The sequence below is a fragment of the Python bivittatus genome, unplaced genomic scaffold, assembly GCF_059951505.1.
Source record: "Python bivittatus isolate LINGU-HERP-01145 unplaced genomic scaffold, Pbiv_v1 ctg000020_np1212, whole genome shotgun sequence".
In the NCBI taxonomy this organism is placed as follows: domain Eukaryota; kingdom Metazoa; phylum Chordata; class Lepidosauria; order Squamata; family Pythonidae; genus Python; species Python bivittatus.
In genome coordinates, this window is record NW_028277030.1 from 86,106,565 (window position 1) to 86,131,593 (window position 25,029).

A 25,029-nucleotide genomic window follows, 5' to 3' on the forward strand; every position below is an offset into this window, starting at 1 on the left:
AAGTAGTGAGTTTTTTTATCAGATACTTCAAATAACAATAATGAAAACCTGTTTTCTCTAGGTGGAATCGAAGTAACTCACGCACACTGAAACTCATCTACCTCATCAAGGTCCTCACAGAATGTTCCATTTCCAAGATAACCAGCAGGACATGCTCCACAGGACCATGAGCCATCAGGATAGCTGTTGCATTCTGCTCCAGGAAAGCAAGGATTTGATAAACAGCCATCTGTCAAAATATAATAAAAGAGCATTGCTATGACAGGACTAATCCAAAAGGCATCCTTCTGAAGAAGCAGCTTCCCATCCTCTCTGCAATACCTTATGTATCTTCAAAGCCTCTTACAGAATATCCTCTAATCTGTTGAAACAGATGAATAAAGAAAATCCCTTTGGGCAGATGAATAAGAAAATCCTCTTGCATTATATATTATCCACAGTATCGATTCTATGAGAGGTGTGAAAAATGTTTTAAATTTGAAATATTTTGAGTTCAATAAAAGGTTGTCCTGACCTTGCAGGAAGTGTGTGGATACTGTTCCAAACATTCTAGAAGTCAAAACAGATGTTTTAAGCTGGAAAGGGGGCTGATTCAAGCTCAGAACATTTCTGGGGTGGTCAGGATAGTTGTGGAATACTTTCACTAAAGTCAGAACAGCTGTACCAAGCTCAACTATTTTGAATCTGGAAATTCAATTAGATTAGATTCCATCCTAAGCTGGTCTTCTTGCCTGGATGAGGCAGAAGAAAAATGGAATAAAATAACAATTTGGCCTCTTCTTTTATTTCCCTTTAGGATTTATAAATAATTGCAAATAGTAGGCTGCATTAAAAGGGGATCAAAGTGCCCCTTTAGTTCAAATGAGCCAATGACATTATAAATCTCAAGATGTTATTGCTTATTTAAAAAAACACCTGTCAATTAATAATTTAAAATTTGGTATTATGTACTTGATTTGGTCTACAAATATGCCAGCCTCAGCCAATCTGACAAAATCTAATTAAATATACTGAAATTTTTAATTTAAATGGTTTTACTCTCATTTTTTATAGTTTTCTACTGATGTAGTCTCACTTTCAGAGAAGATGTTTCCTAGTTAGTTCAATAAAGCTGTATGAACAGTTCACCGATTATTCAGATTTTCTTGTTCCACGAAGGCCTAGGGCAGCAATGTTAGACACTGCATATACAACATGAGGGGAATCATTTAGAATCTGGTGCCTTCTATATGTAAATCAGCTCCTGTACCAAAGACGATGATTCCTCCAAATATCTCACTTAGATATATGTGACCTTCCAGTGTATTCCATATTCACCTATTGGACAATCCTGTTTGTTGCACATATCACGTTGAATGACATCTCCTGCACACGCCATTCCACCATACTGAGGTGCTGGACTATTGCAGAGACGAGATCTCTCACGAATGCCTCCACCACAGGAAACTGTGCATGCAGACCACGGAGACCAAAGACCCCATCGACCATTGACTGGAAGAAGATTTTAAAGCAAGATTTTAGCACAAGCAACAAAACAAAATAAAACTCAATCAAAAAGGGATTGCAGTAACCACATATATTTTAACCGGTCATTTCATTAGTATGATTAACACCAAGCTTCTTTTTTGCCTTGTCAATATTCCAAAAATAAATTTGCACACTCAAAAGAATTCACTAACATTGCACCATAATTCACTTACTCACAATGGAGAAAGTGATTATGGATTGCATCTGGTGCAGGTCTCTGCAGACAATGTAACTACTTAAAACGCCTACAGCTTTAATGGTATTCCAGAAGAAAAACGCAATCGAGAAAAAAATGCACATTTTCTATTAAAGCAACTTAAATGAGTCATGCTAGAGGGCACTGAGATGTTTTCAAAATTTATCTCTGATTATTGTTTGTTTATGTTATTATTACTGCAATAAGTTTCTATAACACTGGATGCTAGAACTATACCCTCTTCAAAAGTGGTACAGAAAACATGTGCTGGACCTCACATTAGCCCAGTACCTCTCTGCTATTCATTAAAGCAGCTCTTTCTTTTTCAGACTTCCACATGAACCTAAAAAAGGCAAGGATGATACACAAGAATGAATTTGCTAGCTCTGATACCCTGGAAATGATACTTCAGGAAAAAAGCCTGTTTTATCTGTGGAAGCCTTCTATGCAATTGGGGACTCCGGTAAATCCAGATTCTAAATCACATGAAGACTTTCTATCATAGAAGATGCTTTCCACTGTAGAGCATGTAGAATTTGAACTCTTTCATAATACTCAAGGAAGGTTTTTTTGTAGTCCATGCTTTTCATGCATATCTAGGTTACAGCCCTATCACAAGACAGATTCAAATCAACAAACTCACTTGGACATGGGTCTCTTTCACATTCTTTAGTTTCACGTCCACCTCCTTTGCAGCCTTTCCCACCCAGCTGTGGGATGGGGGAATTGCAGAGTCGTATGCGAGTGATATTGCCTACTCCACAAGTCACAGAACAGGAAGACCAAGGAGACCAGTGACTCCAACCACCATCTTGACGTACTGGTCAAGAGAAAGGAAAAAAAAAAAATGAAGAGCTTGCATCTGCAACCTCAGAGGATCAAATGGAAATTTCCATTTACCCCTGAGTATGTAGATCTCACTTGATTTATAATTCAAATATTTCTGACTGTTCCAATTACCTCTTATTCAGACCTCTAACCGTATCAATGAATGGCACACAATCAAAATGTGCTGCTTCAATGAACAAAACTCAGCAGGGCAAGATTTGCACTATAAACACTTCGTGTGGGCCAGACAGAACTATATCTTCACCATACAATTGCCACTGGCCTCTTGGGGAAAAATATGATAACTATAAAGCTATTTAGAACTGACCATATCTTAACAAGCGATGAAACTCATGATACCACCTCATCTTTAACCTGAGTACATTTTTTTCCCTTTAAGATTAATTCCAGATTTATTGTCCTTGTATTGGATGCAAAGTAAAATAATGTGTTATAACACTCACTGCGATTGTCACATTTGCCAAGGGAGCAGGTCCTGGTCTGAATGGATGGGCCTCGACAAGTGTTGCTGGTGACATCACATGACCTTCCTCGCTGCTGGGTTCCAGATCCACATGTGACTGAGCATTCTGTCCACTCCGACCATGGAGACCAGCCTTCTTCCTGATCATCAGCTGCAAATCAGGAGAACCATAGATAGACTTAAATACTCTGTCTGGTTAAGTATGTACAAATATCAGCCTGCCAAAATTTACAGATGGGATCCAAACAGTCAGAAGGATAAGAGATCCAAAGTTCTATAAAGTGTTAAATTTCCAAGATGGTATGCAACCCAAAGCCCAATCACACATGGTTATTATTGTATATCAATTGGGGTATTTTAGTCCATCTCTATGTAGTTCTAGGTAGATAGAGATTGTTATTGTTTTTTTAAGTGGCCTTTGTAAAGATCTGTTCTGAGAAAGCAAAAAGTATCCCCTATCTAAGAGGATAGTTTCCAAAACATCCCTTTGTTTTGATTTTGAATTAGAATATGCATTTCACATGGAGGAATTTTCAAATAAACAACTCCCCTACTAAGTCCCAATATGAAGTTCCTGTATGAAGACTATACCATTTCAAATTGCAGGGTTTAATTGAACCAACAGCAAAAATAGCCACAGACATCCATTCCTAACCACAATGATGCCAACATGACAAAATACGCGTTGCGATGTCATGCCACAACCTCTGCCTTATGTATGTGCACCATAGTGCTGCATACACGTATGCAAGGGGTGGAGTTTGCACTGTGATGTCATGACACATTTTGATCCTTGCACGCCCTTGCGGACACCTGTGATGGTCATCCTCCTCGAAGTGAGCAGCCTTGTTGCGTTTCCTTTTGATGTCATATTCCTGACTCTGTCCTGCTTCTTAAGAGCCTTTTCACAGCGAAAGGAAAATACGCTGGGGATATGAAGAGGTCAAAGAGGGGAAAGTAGTAATAACTCATGTATTGCTGACAAAATATGTAGTGCTGATTCAGGAAGCACAGTTAGCACCACCAGCAGCCCAACCTCTTTTAGGCTGTAAAAGAGGCATAGAAAGTGACATTTCTCTTCTGCACAAGCTAATGTGCAAAGAAACAAAGCTGTAAGAACCTCAACTGTTAGGAGACAAGCAAGGCTGTGTCCACTGGCTTTTGAACTTTACAGTACTGACTGATTTGTTTCTGACCAGGATTTGCTGCAGGTGAACCAGAATGGGGATAAACAATCAACACCTTTGAGGACAAGGAAAAAATAGTAAATGAGATACCTAATATACAAGCTTAACCACCCTGCAGCCTTCTTTGAATTTGCTGTGTGACAGCAAAGATGACAACTTTAGAGCACAAGCAAAGCAGTACTGGCCCAGATCAAAGGCTGCAGAGTCTGAATTCCTTGTAATCTTAAAAACAGATGTATACCAAGTCTGTAAAATCTATCAAAAATCTGCAATGCACTAAACACTCAATTGTGCTCCTATTGGTGGCATCCTATAAGCTCAGGATATAGGAGTCCATACTGGTGAAGGATCAGCAGAACTCTAACTGGTTAAGTTCACCCAGATGAAATCAAGGAAGACGTGAGCAAAGCGCATTACCTATTTAGCTGAACAACTGGTTATTAAAATAAAGTATTCTAATAAAGCACAGGGTTCATCATTTCTAGTCTTAAATTATATATGATTTATACATACTGGTTAATAATTTCATGAGAACAGAAAGTACTTCTTGTGCATTCTGTTAAATGAAGTTTGCTTATCCACCAAACTGACATTCTTAATTACTCATTTACCATTAAATTCTACCTAGTAAACAATATAATCCATGGTGCAGGGAGATCAACACAAGCAGCCAGTGCCTATAAATTTGGGAAGAGTTTTTCTTTCTACTGCTGTCAATCTCTTTGGAAGAAGAGACATGGGAGCCAGCTGTAAACTCTCAGAAATTTGAGGCTACTGTGATTTCTTGGGGGGAAGTAAGCCAGCAAGAGTATCAGCAAGGATCCTTGTTCTTCATTTGGGGATTTGCATTTTATATCATTCTGCACTCATTTCCTTGTGTGACCACATTTATTATTTGGTTACTGAACTGGTGTTTTTGGCTTATTTGAATACACTGGTGAGAGGCCCAGCATACGATTTCAAAAAATATAGCATACTTACTACGAGAGCAGACAGGGCAGCAGTCGCCATCAATAAAAGTTGGACTGACACAATGCACAGGTGGGCATGTGATTTTATTGCACACTGTTTTAGAGTTCTACATGCAAAGAAAAACAAAATCAAGCTATGATGCAGAAATGAAGTCAACTAAATGATTTTCTTTAAAAAAAAAAAACTAGAAACATACAAATCATTGGAACTGAATTGGGTAAGCTGATTTTCTTTTTGATAATAAAGGTATACCAAATGATATACAAATAGCATTTGCTATTTTCAAGCAGCAGCACACAAATCTCCAATGAGGCAATGTCATTCAGAAGAACTCATGGAGCTCTAAGAGATGAATCACCTTGGTCAAGATGAGTTCTGGATAATCCCAGTCCTTCTGTTATACCTATTCTCTCAGTCACAATCTTGGTTGCTTAGTTGCTCCGGCAACATCCATGAGGGGTGAGAGTAGGGGTAAAAATGTCAAGATAGCAAGATACAGCCATCATGATGCAAACCCTACCCCTTTTGTACATGTGTGACCTATCAACAGACATATAAAAGGGGTAGTGCTTCCATTCCATCTACCATCTTGCTTTTTCTGACACCTCCCCACTAGAGACACTCATGTCAACAACTGTCCCTTTCCTGACAGTAAAAGAGAACAATGATTTCACCTTTTTTCTTTTTTACAATGGTTCTCCAGCATGTTAGGGAGACTTTTTACTATTGTCAATATCTCTGGAAGAAGAGATGCAGGACCCAGCTGCAAACTCTCAGGTTTCCATGCCTTTTGCTCCAAATGTACACACTCATTTTCCCAACAGCTCCCAAAGTATCATTTTCCATAGTGGATGTTCTACAAGTGAAGACCCTGTTGCACATTAGGTCACTGAAGATGGCAAACAAAACTGGAGCTTCATCTCACAGCTTGCCCACCACAAGAAGTTCATATAGAAAGAGGCAAAAGGCTGCGCCTTCATCATCACTTTGGAGCCTTCAGGGCAATGGAGTCTAGTTTTATGTCCACTAGTTTGGTGCCACAGGTAAAACTAACTTCTGGAGTGTTTCATCAATGACAGTGCTTGGCCCAGATATAAAGAGGCATTTAAGTTGATGATACCAGATTACATCACTTCTGTAGCATGAGGATGCTGCAGAAAGATGGATGAGCCTGGCTATTGAAAGGTGAAGAGTATAAGCAGAATTAGAAGATGGCCTTCACCATGAAAGTTCCCATCCTAAATGATTTCCATGTAAAGGAAAACAGTCTAACAGGGAAGAACCCTGCCTGGCTTATCTCAACATACCAAACTTAAGATGCTATGCAATTCCAGTGGCACAAGACTGGTAACTATTGGATTTATTCCTCCAAAGACTTGCACATCAACTGATTGCCATTTTATAATTGGACATTTTATTCCCTGTCATAAATGCCTACTTGTTTGTTTGTTTAATTCAATTTTCATGACCACTCATCTCACCATGGTGACTCTGGGTGGCTAACCAATTAAAAGCACAACCAACAATGAAAATAAAATACATAACCAGCAGCCAATTAAAAAAAAAATCAAACTTTGATTAGCATAACCATCTCATGGGCAATAACCCAACCCCAAGCCCAGGAACACAGCCATTGGTTGGGGCCAATCTGACCTCCAGGTGGATGATGTTCCACAGGGCAGGTGCAACAACAGAAAAGGCTCTCTATGAGACCCACAGCATGCACCTTCTGCTGGATCTAATGGGATGGGCAGGAAGAATCGGAGAGAGATAGTCCCACAAATAAATTCCTGCTTGTGGTAGCTTAGCATCTGATTAAGGTTTGAAATAACAACCTATCACCATGTCAGCTAAACATCGAATTTCGAACCTGCCACAATCTTCGCAATAGGATTTAGACACAGTTAGCATACTTAGAATTCCTGACTATATTTAAAATCAGCACTTATCCTTCAAGATCCTACACAGTGCATTGGAATGATTTGTCTTATTTTTTTTTAAATGCATCAATCCAATTCTTTGTCATTCCTTTTACATTCCTTTGCTTGTGCATGGAAATAACAGTCCAGACCAAAATCCAATCTTTATAAGCAACAGAAATGGAAGCTTATTAAGACAGTCCATTGGCATTTTTCCATTCATCCTGGATATTGATGCAGACTTTAAAATAGAGTCCCCTATTGCAGGGGAGATGGGCGGGAGAGAAATCCAATAAATAAATAATAAAATAATAAATAATAATAAAAACATCACAACATCATTGGGATAAGGGAACAGCGTATAGCAGTGTTTCTCAACCTTGTCAACTTTAAGATTCCCCTTGTCATGCTGGCTGGGGAATTCTGGGAGTTTAAGTCCACACGTCTTAAAATTGCCAAGGTTGAGAAACACTGATGTACAGCATGAAAAGATAGTCTTAAAAGGCTTACCTGGCAGTTACATTTTGTACAGCTGTCCACAACCCAGTGTGAGTTATTTGCAAATTCACGGCCATCTTGCCAGCAAGCTGACTGGTTCTTGAGTGCTTTGTTGGGGCCAAGCAACTCTGATACAATTATGTCATTCACCTCTGACTGTACAAAAAACAGATGAATCATTACAGGTTAATATACCATGAACAAGCAAATGTGAAACTCTACCTGCTGTTAGTTTAGAAACTCAGAATACTTTGAAAGGAGTATTAAAAATAAGGAGTATTAAAAATAAGGGGTACTTATTTTTACCCAGCTAATGCATCAGCCAAAAAAGAAGCAAACAATTCAATTGCCATGTTCTTTCTTTGGGCACAAATTTCAACTAATGTTACAATTCATGCTTGTCAAGCATATGCAGATTGCAATACATTCTGTGGAAAGACTATTCCTCCAGTAGAACTTTTTCAAAACTGGATTCCACTCTTGTAGCACATATTAGACCACTTCAGATCTATTTCAAATGTGTGCTGAGAGCCAGCAAGGTGTGGCAGTTCAGCTCCTGGAACAGGACGAGGGAGGTCCCAATGGGAGTCCACCCTCAGCCACAGAAACACACTGGGTGACCTGAGGCCAGTCATTGTCTCTCAACCCAACCTACCTCAAAGGGTTGCTACTATAGAAATAAAATTAAGGGAGAGCCCCACACAAGCCAGCTTCTGATGCTGGAGGACAAGCAGAAATAAATCTAACAAGCAACCAAGCAACCAAATAAAAACATGTGAACTTGATTACTAGAAGAGAGCTGGTTACAATCGTAACTAAAAAAATTGAAGCATTTTGGAACTGGCATAAGTTTGCCAGTTGAAATATCTTTCTACAACCTGATTCCAATATATATGCCAAAAGACGCAGAGAAATAGGCCAAGAGTCAAAAAAGGAGCTGATAAAGATCAAGGCACAGAGAAACTGAGCTGCATCTCACCAAAATCCAGCAGGGCCAGGCAAAAGTGAGAAAAAAGTTCAAAGTCATTTCCAATATTCTAAATCCAGTGAGAACCCCCTTCTAATTATCCTTCTACCCTGCCCCCCACCCCTCACTACACACACACACTCACACACACACACAAACACCCAATTCAGCCACCCTAATGTTAGCTCAGTTCAGTATGGGTATTTTGGCTACTTAATTTAGACCTTACTAAACTCATAGAAAATTGTGGACTAAGTTATTCTATTGATTTCAGTGAATTGAATTCAAGTATCACTAAGCTTGGAACCAACCTACTTTGAAAAGCATAGTGCATTCATTTTACATGATGTTACATAGCCCATGCCTTAGAATCAGCAAGGAGGGACTTTTTAGGCTTTATGTATTCTGGGTTAAGGATATGAAAAAAATTGTGCTTTGGGAAACTAATTATGAATGCCTAGTAGAACCTCAAGCAAAAGGCTGAGGATAGTCCCAGTGATAGTAATCAATGTTTTTTCCCTTAAATAAATAAATAAGCAAGCAAACAAACAAATAAATAAATGTGTGTGAGTGAGTGTGTGTGTGTGTGTGTGTGAGAGAGAGAGAGAGAGAGAGAGAGAGGGCACCTTCATAACAGCTGAAAGGTTTTTAGTCATGTGAACCCAGAAGTTAGGCTAGAATTTCCATCATCCATTGCTGGAAATGATAGCCAATGTAATCCAACTATATCCTGGGAACCCAAGGCTGGAAACCCCTTAGAACAGGAATGACTGGAGATACCTACCACACTTTTTAATTTTTCAGTCAAGCTGTTGATAACAACTCGTAGTCCGGTGAGTTCGGTAAACATAGACCCAAGCTCTTCACAAGAGCGGTCACAGAATTCTGCTTTCTTCTCTGTGTTTTCTCCCACATACTCTGTCACAACTGAAGGACTGAGGCGGAGGATCTCTGTGTTCTCGCTGATAGTGTTCACCTCAGCTGCAAGGATAGAAACAAAGTGAGACTCACTATGTATATGCAACCGTTTTCCACTGATTATAACCTTTGGCTCAAATTATACATCGGTGCACTAGGTGGACTGCAAGAGGATCTCTTCTGGAACAGGTTCAATCCAAATTATATCCCAGGAGAAAAAAGGTTGAATACCAGCTCTTTTCAATTATAGTTATTCCTTTTCACAGTTTAGATCCTAAATCTAAAAAAGTATCCTCTCCAATCTCAGAAGTGAAACTTGGGCAATTCATTTACAGTCATAACATGTATCATATACAACACTGCCCTTCTGAAATAACTCCTGAAGTCTTTTCAACATTCTGGTTCCTGACATTTATGTTAAAAATGAAGCCAAAAAAGTAATGTAGCTAAAAGAAATGTTTGGGTCTTGATCACCTCCCTTGAGAAATGACTATATAATAGGAATGTTAAGGCATAGTCATTAAAGGCACTGTAATCATCCTTTTCAAGGACTTTTAAAGGTCCAAACAAATTGCTTGAACAAACTTAGAATGTTGTCAATTATTGGAGACACTTCTTACCATCACTGAAGATGGCTGAACAAAGGTGAGTAGTAATTGGCATGCGGCTTTAGGAAAACAATTCCACATTGACCAAATGCACCCCCTTTCATAGTGAAAAGAAGGGAGGGGGTGTCCACAGGGTGTGGTCACAGCCACCATCTTGACTTTTTTGACTATACCCTGCAGACACCCTTGGAAGAGAGAGAGAAAGAGAGAGAGAAAGACCACAAATATGAGACCATCAATGAGAGTTATGTGATATGGAAAGTCAGTCCCTCTTTTGCACTTGGCATAATTACCATGGCAGTACAATGATCTGGATTTGATTCCAAAATCTTTTCATGTTCTATCCAGAAGTTATGGACCTCTCCATAGTCCAAAGGTCCATTCTGGAATCAGATCCAAAGCACTGCACAGCCCTATTTTGCCAGTTCAGAATGAGGGCAGTGTTATGTGGAAATCAGGACCTTCATTCACCCTTGGCATTGCTTTTCCTCTGGGATAGTACTGTGATGGCATCACATACACCATGACTAGCTGGTTTGGCTGAGAATGGAAGGTAAATGGGATGGAGAAGGGGACTGTTCCCTCTCTTCCTGCAGCTTCCTAGGCACTCTGAAAATCAAATGGATGGGAAGAGGGGATGAAGAACCCTCTGGAACATATTTTGAGGTGCTGAAATGAGGATGTTCCACTGTGAGAACAGAAATCTGTTTCTACATTTTGCCTTAAGTGATCTCTGCCTTCTTTGGATCATTTGAGGCAAAAAAAAAAAGATTGGAGGGTGGGAGTGTTAAACTTACTGAAATCCCCAACGAACAAAAAGGGGGTTAACCTTGAGAGAAAGAGACTAGGATTGCACTGTACGGATTTTCCAGGAAATACCCTCTAAACTCTATTTTCGCCCCCCTCCCCCAAAATTGAAGAAACGAAGATTCCCTAAGCATTACTATTATTTCAATGTAAGTTTCACTCCCTTTGGATAGGCAACTCTCTTTTTAAACTGAGTTGGCAAAAAACAACATATTTCTGTCAGAGCATGCCTAATGCTGGCACAATGCTTGTTGGCAGCACTTTTGCTGAAAGAACAAATGCAGTTCTTTAAAAAAAAAAAAAAAAAGATCAATTCAGAGGCACATATCCTAAACTCCAGATTCTTGGCATAAGTTTGAGAACTACAAGTGAAGAGGCTTGCTCTCTAAATGACTCACAAAATTTTAGAGTTGGGAGCAGCCTTCGTGGTCACCTAGCCAATCTTCTGCTCTATGCAAATTTTTGCAACAATAGTATTCCTATCGTTAGCATGGCCCATACCAGGTATATCCCTAGCATAAGAGCATAAGCAGTGCCCTGGCCCATCTGGTTGAGCAGCCTGTTCTCACAGTGGCCAACCAATTGCACAAGGAAGTCCACTAGTCTCCCAGCAGATGGCCTTCAGAAGTAGCCACATTTCCATCAAGGCTAAGAGACAGTGATCCCCATGACTTCCATGAAGAACAATCCACTGTGCAATCCATCCCAGAATTTTTCCCAGATCCTCTCTCCCCCCAGAATTTTTCTTCAAGCATTTAGTTGAAATCTGTTTCCTTGCCCTTGCATCTCCTTCTAAAATTTTATTTCTGTACTCTGCATCATCACTTCCTGTGAAACACGTTTGGAAGCTCAGTGTGTCTTGCTGTATAAACTGACTTTTTGGAGTGGTCAAATTCTACAATAAAGTCTGGCAATATTTAGCACTGATGGAGCACATACATTCCAGTACATTTCAGCATTACACACCCATAAAGAGACATAAAAACGGCATTCCTAGAATCCTTATTTCAGAATTTTTAAATTATTTTTATTTCATAAACTTTTAAGCCATGTCCCATATCCAGACTTCTTACAGTATCTTCCTTAAGCAAAGTGCAGTTATAAGAACCAAGGCAATGAGAAAGGGTACTGCCTCTAGAAGTTGCTATTTAAAGTGTTCAGAAATCCACTGATATTTCTTCATTGCATTACCAGTGACTCTAGAGTGGTGTTTCTCAATCTTGGCAACTTTAAGATGCTGGACTTCAGTTCCCAGAATTCCCCAGCCAGCATGGCTGGATGGGGAATTCTGGGAGTTGAAGTCTACACATCTTAAAGTTGCCAAGGTTGAGAAACACTGCTCTAGAGAAAGGGCAACAGACTGACATCACCATTTTATGCTTAGTTATAGTAGTGGAAATCAGTAGGAATACCAGAATGGAAATAAAATAATAGCACTATGTAAACATAGCTAAATGGGAGAAAAAGTAGATAATTGATCTGTAAATAATCAGAAATACAACTTTCAGTCAAGAAAAACTGTTTGGAAGTGGAAAAATTACTGCTAGTGAAACTAATCAATTTAATCATGGTGACAACAGCTAAGAAAATGCTTTTCCAAAGTCTATAATAAATTGCTTCCAGTACTGAGAAGTTTAAATCACTTGGCGGTTTCCAGACCGAAAACCCTAAAAATGCAACACCGCACAATGGACAAATTTAGCATGAAGTGGAATATGCTTAAGTGTCAGCTCGATGGAATAAAATGATGTCTTCCTACTATGTAAACCCAAAAGTTTTATGGGCTACCCACATGCAACATTTTGGGGGTAATTAATTTGAGACTTTGAAACCAACCTCAACTGGATCTTGACCAAGCATATTAAGGTTGCAGTCATCATAATGGATCTACAGACAGCCCAAACAGTAACAGAAAAAAAAAAAATCCTGTTGGCAGTTGACATCCAACAAAAAACAATATCTGGGTTGGTCTTTGCTGACAAGTCAGATCCTCCCCTCTCCTTCTGATCATTTGCTTAAGATAATTCTAAATGGTACGTTACTGCTAATAAGAGTTTTATATGTATCTAGATAAGGTTATCCCATCCTTCTTCGTTCTGGCTCCTAGTGCAAAAATATATCCCAAAGATGTCTTCATGGGATGTCATATATTTATTCAATTTTGTTTTAATGGTACTGAATACAAAATCTAAACTTTTAAAGATGTCAGCTTGATCCTAGATTACATGCCAACTAACTGCATTTTGAGTAGATGTACACTGATCTTAAAATAACTTTAATTGACTTGTCAGTTCTATCATACATGGGATGATAGTTTATGATTTTCCAAGTGCTTTTGCCCCTGATTTCTTGACACACTAGCTTTGGTGGATAGCAATTGGAATCCAGCAACATCTAGAAAGGCAGAGATTACCCAATCCCACTTAGTACTATGGAAAAATATATTTTTATTTTTGGATGGCTAGCCCCATAGAGGCCTTCTGCCTTCAGCCTCAGATTTTTCATCCTCTTGGACTGCAATGGCAAACCAGTATTTTTGTCAAGAAAATTATATAGATAGGTCCATGAAGTCACCAGCAGTCAAACCTAACTTGAGGAAGAGTAGTGGCAAAAACCTCAGTAGAGCTCAGGTTGTGTGTGATCAACCATCACTCAAAAGGAAATTTGGTGGCAATGAGCAATCAACATTTGTTGTTCTCTTATTTCATCTGGATCTCCCTCCTTTTCTTCCTCCTCCTCCTGTTCCTTTGCATGATAAATGTAAGAACTTTTTTATTCTTCTTCCTTTATTTTCACATTCCCATTTTAAATTTCAGACCGTGCCTATTATGCACACACCTGTACTGTTTCTTCCTAGAAGCAGTGGTGGGGAAAAGCAACTGTACCACAGTATGTGCTTTTTAATGGAATGATTATCAAAAGCATTGTTTACTCTTTTATGTATGTGTGTCTTTGAGTCAGTGTTGACTGCTGGCAACTGCCTGGACTAATCCCTACAGTTTTCTTGGCAAGGTTTTTTGGAAGTGGTTTGCCCTTGTCTTCTTCCTAGGGCTGAGAGAGAGTGACTGGCCCAAAGTCACCCACCTGGTTTTGTGCCTAAGGTAGGACTAGAACTCACAGTCTCCTGATTTCTAGCCTAGCACCTTAACCACAATACCACACTGGGTCTCCACTTCACTACTTACATAGTTAATTAAATGGTTATAGCACAGAATACAGGGAACAGTTCTCCTTTTTCATAAAAGCACTGAAAAGCTGTTAAAGCTATTCCTACATTGTTTGGACTGCCTTTGTCTCTAGAAACCAACCCAATTGCAAATTGGTTTTTCAAAAGCCTTCTTTAAGTTTCCCTGCTGCCTACATGAACAATGAGCTCTGATGGGCCAACGTTATTGTTGTTATTATTGCACCCAAATGTTCTTTCCAGAAAGGTTTATCTAGCTCAGAAACTGCTCCCCCCCACACCTGATGAAGACATTGTGTGGGCCTTGTAGTCTATGACTGGGCTCATGATTTGTTTAATCATGGCATGTTGAATAAACCACAGTTAGCTAACTATGCATTATACATGAAACTAAAAATAATCAAAATATGTTTTGGCTTAGCCTAATGTGGGACTCAGGCCTCTGTTTTCAACATCCTCTGACCCTGTGCACATAATAAATGTGTTTCTATATAGGAAAAGAGGGTAATAGGAATGAAGGTAGACTGGAGCATGTCTCATTTTAAACTTCTGATTACAGTAGCTTTCCTCTTAATATCTCTCCAAGACACCCTAAGATGCATAATGTCAAGAACACTTCTAAAATAAGAAGAAAAGGTCAGCAATATTTGAGCTAATAGGTATTTTATACTTAGTCAAAAGCAGGGAAGGGAAGGGAAGGGAAGGGAAGGGAAGGGAAGGGAAGGGAAGGGAAGGGAAGGAAAGGAAAGGAAAGGAAAGGAAAGGAAAGGAAAGGAAAGGAAAGGAAAGGAAAGGAAAGGAAAGGAAAGGAAAGGAAAGGAAAGGAAAGGAAAGGAAAGGAAAGGAAAGGAAAGGAAAGGAAAGGTCTCCAAATAAATAATTTTGCTAGAATTTCATCCCTGCAAGGAATGGAAATTATTTGTCACTGCTGTATGCCTATTCAACTCTGAATAGCAGCCTTCCCCAGGAGGGCATTTTCCTGGGGAAAGTCTAGGGATTCCCAGGCAGCATATGCAAAGGTCCATGTTGTCTAGGAGTTGTTCAGTGCTTCAGGAAGGTGCCCAACAGAGAGTCAGAAGTACAGCAAGCAAAACAGCTCACGCCCAATTTTATTAATTACCAACTATACTAAACTTTCATTCAATTCATTCACAGTTTCCATTCTCTTCTTCCCCACCCCACCCCCCTTAGACTTAGCCTATCAGAGAAGGAAAATGGTGTACATAAGTCCAGAATTAACAATGCTACATCTTCTTACCTGATTGACTTCTCTGGCATCCTTTTTCATGCAAAATATCCTCTATTGAAGTTCCAAAAACCAGATAAAGATTTTGTAGGAGACCCTGAAAACAGACAGAAGTATTTCTCATACATTTTAGGGATATGCTGTTGGTCTGATTTTTGCCTGTTTTTTTAAACTGAATTTAACTATGCATACATAAAAAAATGCAACCTTTACTATGATAAAAATATTGCTCAAATACATTGGTTCATGCATATAGAAGCATTTCTTTGGCATGGGAGTTAATATTCCACCAGATGTCTTGATAACACATTTTTGAAAGTTCTAATATTCGATGCAGTGGTACACAAACACAACAATAAAGGAGTAATAACAAAGAATTAGAAGACCATAATTTAAAGCTCTTCTTAATATGGACTTCATCAGATGATCTTAGTCAACTGATAATTTCTCAGCCTAATCTATATCACTGGATCACAAAAAAATCATAATAAGGGGGGAAATAATGCATACTATTGTGAATCCCATGGAGGAAGGGTGTAAAAAAGTGCAATAACTCTATACTGTAGAGTAATATAACAACAACAACAACATAATTCATAGCATAGGAGTTAGCTCATATTGGCTTTTATCACCCAAATCCTGGAGTGAAGCTGAATATTTCCTGATAACAGTCTGATAACAGTCTTTACCAATCTCATGAAATTATAGTTTCCAACATTCCTTGGGAAGAGGTTAGTAAGAAATAATCTCTGATGAGTTTAGTCATGTTTTCTCCCAGATAGATTTATAGTCTATGTTGTAAATTAGTAATGTACCAATTACATTTTATTCCTGGTGAACAGTTGAGATCTAGGGGCTGAAAAGAAAGTTAACCACTTTTCCATCATAATCAGTTGTAGAGCTGAGAAAAGAGCAGAAATTAGAAATGGAAAACTCACTCCAATTTCCACCACCATCGTGTCATTAGCAGAGTAAGGTATCTAGAGCCCAACCAGTTGTCTGAGTGATAAAGGTTTAAATCCAAGGACATTTGGAAGGCTACACATTCATCACTCCTGTTCTAGAGAGTGATGAATTTAACTATGCATAAATTAAAAAATGCAACCTTTACTATGATAAAAATATTGCTCAAATACATAAGAAAGCAATTTCTAATTTTACTTTTTCCCCTTTCAGGTGCAGATTGAAGAAAAAAAGATATACTTGAGTCCTCCTCACTGTGACTAGCATGACATGAATATTTATTAATCCATTTTATTAAACCAATTTAATATGCACTTAATATGTACAATATGTACTTCAGCACTTTTCAAAAGATTGGATAGATGTAGTTGGGAACAAATACAGCTGTTAGCATGTAATCCATCAATTAGCACACCCCAGGGAAAGATACCTGTATAGACACGTTCCCCAGTCTAGAAATGCTATGAATGACGAAGGTTACAATCCTTTATGTAAACTTTTCTGAGAAGTTCTGTTGAACTCGCTGGGACTTACTTCTGAAAAGCATGAGCCACTGGAATGTAAATAGCTGCCCAGAGTCATGTATATGAGATGAGTGGCCTATAAATTTACTAAATAAATAAACAAGCCTACTTTTGTCCATTCTGTAATATGTAACTATTTTTTATTTAAAATCAAACTAGTGTGCTCAATTATTGACAATAAAAGCTAGGCCAAAGAAATACCACAGTCTGGAACAGCGTCTGCCCCATCAGAAATGCCTACTCAGTCACTTAACTGCTCTTTCTGAGGCAGGTAACAAAAAGAGTTTCATCTTAATTTTTGTACAATAGTGTCTTGGATGTGGATCTGTGCTGCTAAATCCTTGTGTGTATTGCTTGATTTCTTTGTTTATACTGCCCTGAGTTCTTGATAAGCAAAGATAATAAGTCAGAAATAAATAAATAACAGCTGGATGTACTTGTCTCATGTATTTCAGTTTTGCAAAAGAGCACTCTTAGTTGAGCAGTCCTTCCTTAAGACAAGACCATAATCCAAAGAATCAAAGCAATCCTTGCAAGATATTGTTTGAATGGATCCTAATAAAGCACCCACATTCCAAAACTGCCTCTTTTTCCCTTCCTGATGTCATGCAACATGTGATTAGCAGCCCTCAATGACTTTTGAATAGCTATTTTATGTTCACTAATCACATTCTACACACCCCAATGGACTTTCAAAAATTCACCTGGGTGACATTTTTATTAATTCCATGAGGAGTATTTCAAGAGTATTATGCAGTTAAAACATAAGCTTTCAGGAAATGGAACTCATTATTAAGTTCTCCATGCTGGGTAATGTCTAACCTAGGGCTACTTAAGGAATTTAAGACCCTTGAGATGTTGCTACATCAACTCCCCTTAGCATGAGTAAGCATGAGAAGATGAGAATGGAAGTCTAATTATATTTGGAGGGACATTACTTATCTGATCTTAGCACAGAGAAGGAAAGACAGCTCTAGTGCTTTCTAAACGTACCAGAAGTAGTCCTTGCTTACCAGCTGACTTGTTTAGTGACTATCTGAAGTTATGATGGTTGAAAAAAAAACCAGCTTTGCAACAAATCCTTGCATAGTCCATCGCAGCATCCCATGGCCATGTGATCACCATTTGCAAGCTTCACAACCAGCTTCAGACAAGTAGAATTAATGGAGAACACAGAGAAATTGCAAGCCACGGTCATGTGATGTCTTGTTTAATGACTACGGGGATTTGCTTAACCACGGAAATGTAAATGACATCGTAAGTCCAGCGTGGTCATGTGATTTTTCACTTAGTGACTGTGGCACTTAGCAACAGAATTGCCAGTCCCAATTGTGGTTGGTAAGCGAGGGCTACCTATAAATGGTTAACTTATAGCTGATCATGCTTCAATAGGTTAGACATGGAGGACTGGAACAAGATGTCATACAAACCAGGAAACTGTTGGCCAAACTGGCTACTGATACCTTATTTTCCTCCCTCACCCCATAATGTATAGTTTAGAAATGCTAGATATGTCATTTCCTGTCTTATACATTACTTCAGAAAGTGTAACACAGTACTTTGAATTGTCTTCTCCAGCCATGCAAGCTGTGAATTCTGGAAGTTTAGTCCCAACATATTTGGAGGACACTAGGCTGGAGAAGGTTGAATTAAAGCACTGAACTATGGAGACGACTCTCCTCCTCCTCCTCTAGCCTTTCCTCCCCAAAGTGCTAACTCACTAGTAATCTTGGAACAGTCAGGGGCTTCTAGCTTGCATACAGATCAAGTGCTGTGGCTCTGAGCCATTTTGTGAGGAGGAGGAGGAGGAGAAAAAGGAGAACTAGACATCAGGTTGCAATTTTCAGTGACCACCATGCCACGAACTGATCTAAATGATTACAACCTGCAGCATACTTACCACACCTTTCAGTTTCCAAGTAAACATTCTATGCCACCTCCCCTGGGAGAAAGACTCACTGAATTCAGTAGTAGTAGACATAAATAACATTCCACTGCAGGTCCTTTACTTCATAGACCATCTGTCTTGCAGGTTACCTACCCGAAAATGACTCTCTCTTGTAGCTCCCTTGATCACATACATGTTACTTTTCTCTGCTTTCAGGTATTCATAGAAAGGTTCTTCCAGGCTCAAGCTGTCAATAAGGTCACAACCAACATAGATACTGTAGTTTTCTCCTGTAACTTGTACCGTGATATTCTTCCATTGTACATCAGCTAATTCCACGTCTTCCAAAGAATGCTGCTTCCAGGCACCATCAACCCAATAGGAAAGTTCAAGTGTATTGTCTTGACCATTGGAAACAATTTCAAACTGTCGTTGAAAGATGCCAGGACCTTCCAGTGCAAGGATGGTCCCTTTGGAACTCCTATCCTGCCTCAAGGTGGCTGTAAGTATGAAGCCCTCATTTTGCTGCATCAGTTTAATAATCTGTCTTAATTTCTCTGAATTAACTGGTGGGATGCGATCAAACCGGACGAAGCGATATGCTGGGACATTAGAAATGTTGCCTCGAAATAGTTTTGCTCCAATTGTCTTTCTGTTTATGTTGCTGATTTTCAGTAAGTCAAAAGTGGTCCCATCATCTCTATCACCATCTGTAAAGCCATCGCCAAACAGTGACATGGTTACAACAAAGGAATGTCCAGTGTGATTGACCATCATTTGTCCAATAAGTCTCTCTCTCTCTCTCTGGCACAGTTTTAGCATGACTATTTATTATTGCTCTTAAAAATTATACTGCAATTTGCAGCTGTTTTCTCATTCATCCTCACAACAAACTTATAAAGTAGGACATATGTATCTCAACTTTTCAGACTGGGAAATATAGGCTGAAAGTTTTATTTGTTTGCAACCACAGCCACTTAAACAAAAAATGTTCATTAAGGCTTTCTGATCCAAACCTACTACTCTTATCAATGATCCACATTGGATAAATAATTAGGGAATTAATCAGTGGATATCATTTAAGTTAGTCTCATAATCAGGTATTCCTCAAGCTCTGAACTCAAAACACATGAAAACACATGCTAAACCATAGTTCGTCTACCGAATAATCCACAATTAGATAGATCAACATATGGCTTAAAACATTGCGTGCACCTACCCAGCATGTTAAAAAGTAACTTTGCATGGTTTCAGTGGGATTTACCTCCAGGGTTTTTCCATGGAAATGACAACACATATTTCATGATGTTCTCATGGGAATGGAACGATTTAAATACATCAGTCATATCATATCATGCTATCATTTCCACCATCTGCATGATAGCATCAAGACAAGCATGACATCATTGCATTGGATGCTTACATACTTAGTACGAATAATTGCTACTCTCTGGCATGAAACAAATTTGTCTAGCTGCTACTGTCTCTTGTTGAACTATATGAAAGAGATGTGCTTGCTGAAGCTGAATAAAAGTTCAAGCCAAATCTACTGGCTTTCCAGGAAAGATCCAACACTGCAGCATCTGCTGAAGCCAAGGATACCACTGGGAATTTTCTCAAAGAAAAGCAGCACATAAGCAAAATCTAGTAACCTCAGTGGATTTAAAGCTGTTTTTTAAACAATCAGCTAAGTTCTCCTTCTCAGAGACAACCAGATTAAAAATATGTTTACTAGCCAAGTAATTCAGGAGGAAGAGGAAGAGGTGCGGTCTTTAAATCACAAATTAATTTGATGCCTAGACCCTCACATTGAGGTAGCTGTTTGACCCTGCATTGCTGCCCATTTTAAATACTGGACCTTTGCCCGTAGGAAGTGCCCTCCACCAGTCCCTGAGCTGGCAGAAAACTACATCCATTGGCATGACATCGATCAGTCTCTATCCTGCCTCTATTGGCTCCTTCAAGCTACTGCAGTTACCTGGTCTCCCTGCAAAGTTAGGAAGAGAAGCCGGGCAGATTTTATAGACTTTGAGGCTGCCTATGGATGGGGTTGGAAGAAGGGGGAAAACACAACTTCAACACCAGTTTAGCTAAGGCAGCAGGCAGTATACAAGTTTAATGAATTATTATTACTATTGTTACCCTGCCTCATTCATGGGCTAGTGATGAGACGAAGGCAATGTCATGGGGACAGGGCTGATTTTTTTTTAATATCTGTGCTGTGGCTCAGCAAGAGTGGAGAAAGGTTCTTTATCTGCATACAGTATCTCTATCTCTTGGGCCCCTTCCCTGCCTCCACAGCTTTTGAGATAGGCCTATTGTCTATTCCAATGTCATATTTTAGGCACGCAGTGGAAAGAAATACTTGAGCAAGTATTCTTAAGTGCGAGCCAAATTCATGTGCATACAACTGCAGCCTCACTTGTGTTAGCAATTATGTCACAGTTACTAAAGTTTCTGCCTTCCTGAAACTGCTCAGACAATACTGAAATTCAAAGACCTACCTTGAGCCTGTGATGAAATCCACAAAGCTAGACAGATCATTAGCCCCAGTAACCAACTCCTGTGTAACATCATGCCTAGGAACAAACCAAGATGTATCCATTATTGAGGCTCCTTTGCCTGTTTTAAACATTTAACTCATCTCCAATAAGCATAAAAGGAAACCAGCTAAGAAAATTGCTTTGTATAGCAGTATATAAAATTGATTATTTGTTGTATACAGGGAATATATAATATTCTACTACTGCACAGGATCAGTATGTTTTACTTTGGCCATGCTTCTGCTTCTCTGTGTAGCTTGATCTGGGGTTGATTCTGATGACATTAGTGAAAATGTTCATTTGAAATGCAGGGAAGGACCCCAGTCTGTAATAGCCTTCCTAATACATTCAAGGAAATAGATATATGATATGGACAGAATTTCTTCAAAAGCTTTCTGTGAGACGTCTGAGTGCTGGATAGTCTATTAGCTATTGAATCTCTTAAATTCATTTTTGGCCAGCTACAGAGCTACATTCTTAGAAGATAATGGTATTTCCAGCAGGGTTTCACATATATAACTTGTGCTAATGCTTCAGCAGCAAATCTCCATTTCTCTCACATACACCCAATGCATATACACACATATATGAGTCACCCTAGAATCACTTATACAATGAGATGGGCAGCATATGTGTATACATGATGAATAAAATAAATAAAATAAATAAACATATACACTGACCATTGGAAAAATAGCAGTCTATTTCTCTGTATCTACTGTTGTATCAGCATAAAATGACTCTTCATTTTGATCAATTCTATGCTCACAGCCTTCTTTACTAATAAAAAAGTTTAGATTTCATGATCTTAGCCAGAAATATAAGTTTCCAACTGCAGTCCCGTGTGGAGTTCTTGGAAGTTTCATTGAATAACTAATTGTTAATTGAATGTTTCACTATTGAAATGTTAATTATAATATTGAAAATTTAATATGGCTTGCAGTGAAAAAGTAGAACATAAATTTGCTGCATCTATTTAAGATTGCACTGTGAATCTCAGAACTGTGCATTTATTCCACATCAAAGCAGGAAAATTCATACTCAGTCAAAATTTCCACTAGTCAAAAATGTTGATAGGACCTAGTCATTAACAAACATGGAAAGCTACACAACTATATATTAACACACACACACACACAATATGAGTATGACCCCCAAGCAAGATAAAGTTAAGCCCTATTTCAGCCCACTGAGAGATTTAAGAATTTTTTTACCTCTATTAGAATATGCAATATACATATACATTATTTTTTGCAACAGCTACACTTTACATTTTACTTGGATTATACTTTATGGAGCATGGGTTTGTCCTTAGGAAACCAACAGTATGTAAAAAGGAAGATACTGAAGGTGCATCTGAATGCTATCAAGGGCCCCCAATAGAAACGAAGGGCCCCAGCACTAAGCTCAATCAAACACATGGAAGTTCTTATGCAGATCTTACTCATTTTACAGAACTTGTGAAGAATTTTTTTCAGAGGCTCTGACCCAAAGATGCTCTTGTGGCTTGTGCGCTGGGTGGAGGACACATCTTTCTTCCATTGCGAGCTTCATAAACATTCTCGGGACTCGGGAGACACGTATAACCTTGCATACTTCTACACAGACCACTCTAGATATTGGGCAGTTCATCCCAAAGACTCAGAGCCTCAGATTTGGGTGGCAGCCACTTGCATATAGCTCCCATTTCCCCCCACCTAAAGGGGCTTGCAGCAAGAAAAACACCCCAGCGCTGGGTTGGGCTTTCTATGACCCCTAAAGAAAGATTTTCTTTTTAGATCTCCATTGAAAAGCTCACTCTTTTTTTTTTTACAAGAGGGAATTAGGAAAAGAATGAATTCTTACCAACAAGCCAAGTGTATGGGCTAATAAAATTAGAAAGTCGGCATGCTGGGGCTGGGATGGGCGTTGGGGAGAGGGGTCTGGACGCAGACTGAAATTTCAATTCTGGCCAAATATCGCTGGGAGCGGGTCCCAGTGATGCACGGGGTACCCGTCGGAATCGAGGACTCTGTCCCACATCAGCACCTCACTTCCACTCACGGAGTTTCCTCTAAGCCATGAGTCGGGGCTTCCGTACGAGGAAACTGACTAAAGGTTTTCTCCTCCCTCCTCGGCGCCTCTCGGAGAAGCATCGTCTCAAAGTCCTACCTGCCTGGAGCGGTCCCACGAAACTCCGGGTTGTAGCTGCCAAATCCAAGCCCAGAAGACTAGAGGGTCCGCCCGTCGCCCGGGAGCGCGAAGCCCACTCCTTCCAAGCGCTGTCCTCGGCGGGGCGCGCAGGCACACGCGGGCGCTCGGATGCCTTTGAAGTCGCTCCCCAGCCTTTCGCTCGCCCGCTTTATATAGCCGGGCGCGGGCTGTCAATCAGCCAACAGAGGAAACGCGGCAGTGACCTCCAATTCCAAGCAGACAATTTGTTGCCGTCTACCTGGAAGGCGATCCCCAGCCCAGCCACATGCCGAACCGCAGCACGCCTCCTCCGAGCCCCCTCCCCGCGCATTGGCAGCTCTTCGTTCAGGAGAGGGGCGGAGCCAGGCGGGAAAAGGAGAGACCCGTTCCCAGCCGCTCCCCCCGCCGCACGCGGCTTGCATTAGACTTCCCGCTCCTTAATTCTGGGAAGCGAGGGAGCCGGTTGGCTTCCAAAGGTTGAGTCCGCTGAATCGGAATGAAGCTACCCCGATGTGGGTGGAAAGGAAAGAAAGGGGCGGTTGGCCTGGCCTTGGGCCCCAAAGCTGCACCCAGCAATGGGTAGAGAGGTGCATGGTGTGCATTTGAATCCTGCATTAAAGGATAAAGCACCTCTCCGTTCCAACTGGGGCTGTCCATTAGTGTTCTTGCCACAGTGAGAGTGCGGTTCCAGATGTTCATTCAACTTCCCAGTTTAATCTATGGCCCTTGGATTTGCTGGTGGTCTCCCATCCAAGTATGAACTAGAATTGACCCTGCTTAGTTTATCAGAGGAGGCTGCTGCTAAGTCTGCCAGAGGCTGTGACTCATTCTGATGACCACACTGATGGGACCATTTTGATTCTTGGCAACAATAGGGAAGACCTTTGCCATGGCCATTTTTTTCAAGATGTTTATTTGAATTCCCCATTTAATCTTCAGCCCTTGGATTTCTTGATGTCTGCTATCCAGGTACTGACCAGGTTTACCTCTGCTTAGCTTTGAACTAGGTGCCATCACTTGCTGAGGAACTCTGATCCCTAGTAAAAGAAGTTCCCAGGAAAACTCAGTGAACTTCAGCATGGTCTCCACGTCCTTGGCTTGTGCAGCAGTTCCACAAACCCTTCTACAAATGAAAGGGAGAAAGATAGAGGAGACATTATTGTCATCACTACTATTTATTTTCTGCTTTCTACTAGAAAAAAATCCAAAGTGGTCCACAGGATAGATAGACAGACAGATCTCAGTTCTGAATAACAATTAAAAACTACCCATAGAAAGCTAAAAGAGAAAAGTGCGCCAACACCAACTGACAGCTATACTCATACACCATAGTGAAAACCCTAGCAAACAGACATGCTTTTAATGTGGGAGGCATCCCACGTTCAAAGTGAAAAGATCTCATGTTGCCTCAGAAGTAATGCCATGTGTACTGGAGGAAACCCAAAGTAGACATTTTGGCTGTACTCCTTGAGGACTTCGTACACCTTGAAAAAGCCCCAGTACACATCATGGTTTATATTTATATACTAGTCTTCTTTGAAGGAACTCTGCTTGAATAATATGGCTCTGTTTGCCCATTAATCTTCCCAACAACCCGG

At 39.8% G+C, this 25,029-nt stretch overlaps 1 protein-coding gene across 2 annotated transcripts in view; it reads right to left on the reverse strand.

The window, feature by feature from the left end:
* THBS2 (thrombospondin 2) overlaps nt 1-23,781 on the reverse strand; it is a 48,807-nt gene extending 25,026 nt beyond the window's left edge. Inside the window, exons 1-11 of one of the 2 annotated variants that reach the window (XM_007432945.3) lie at nt 23,411-23,781; nt 21,221-21,295; nt 18,870-19,426; nt 15,354-15,438; nt 9,363-9,559; nt 7,624-7,767; nt 5,204-5,300; nt 3,016-3,186; nt 2,367-2,543; nt 1,318-1,491; nt 102-229 (exon numbers count right to left, since the gene is read on the reverse strand). In XM_007432945.3, the coding sequence (XP_007433007.1) occupies nt 102-229; nt 1,318-1,491; nt 2,367-2,543; nt 3,016-3,186; nt 5,204-5,300; nt 7,624-7,767; nt 9,363-9,559; nt 15,354-15,438; nt 18,870-19,426; nt 21,221-21,293 (1,803 nt within the window). In that variant the 5' untranslated portion in view covers nt 21,294-21,295; nt 23,411-23,781. Of the gene's footprint in view, nt 1-101; nt 230-1,317; nt 1,492-2,366; nt 2,544-3,015; nt 3,187-5,203; nt 5,301-7,623; nt 7,768-9,362; nt 9,560-15,353; nt 15,439-18,869; nt 19,427-21,220; nt 21,296-22,703; nt 22,797-23,410 lie in introns of those variants that run through there. The other variant, XM_088143201.1, reaches the window with a different exon arrangement.
* Nucleotides 23,782-25,029: the final 1,248 nt, after the last annotated feature.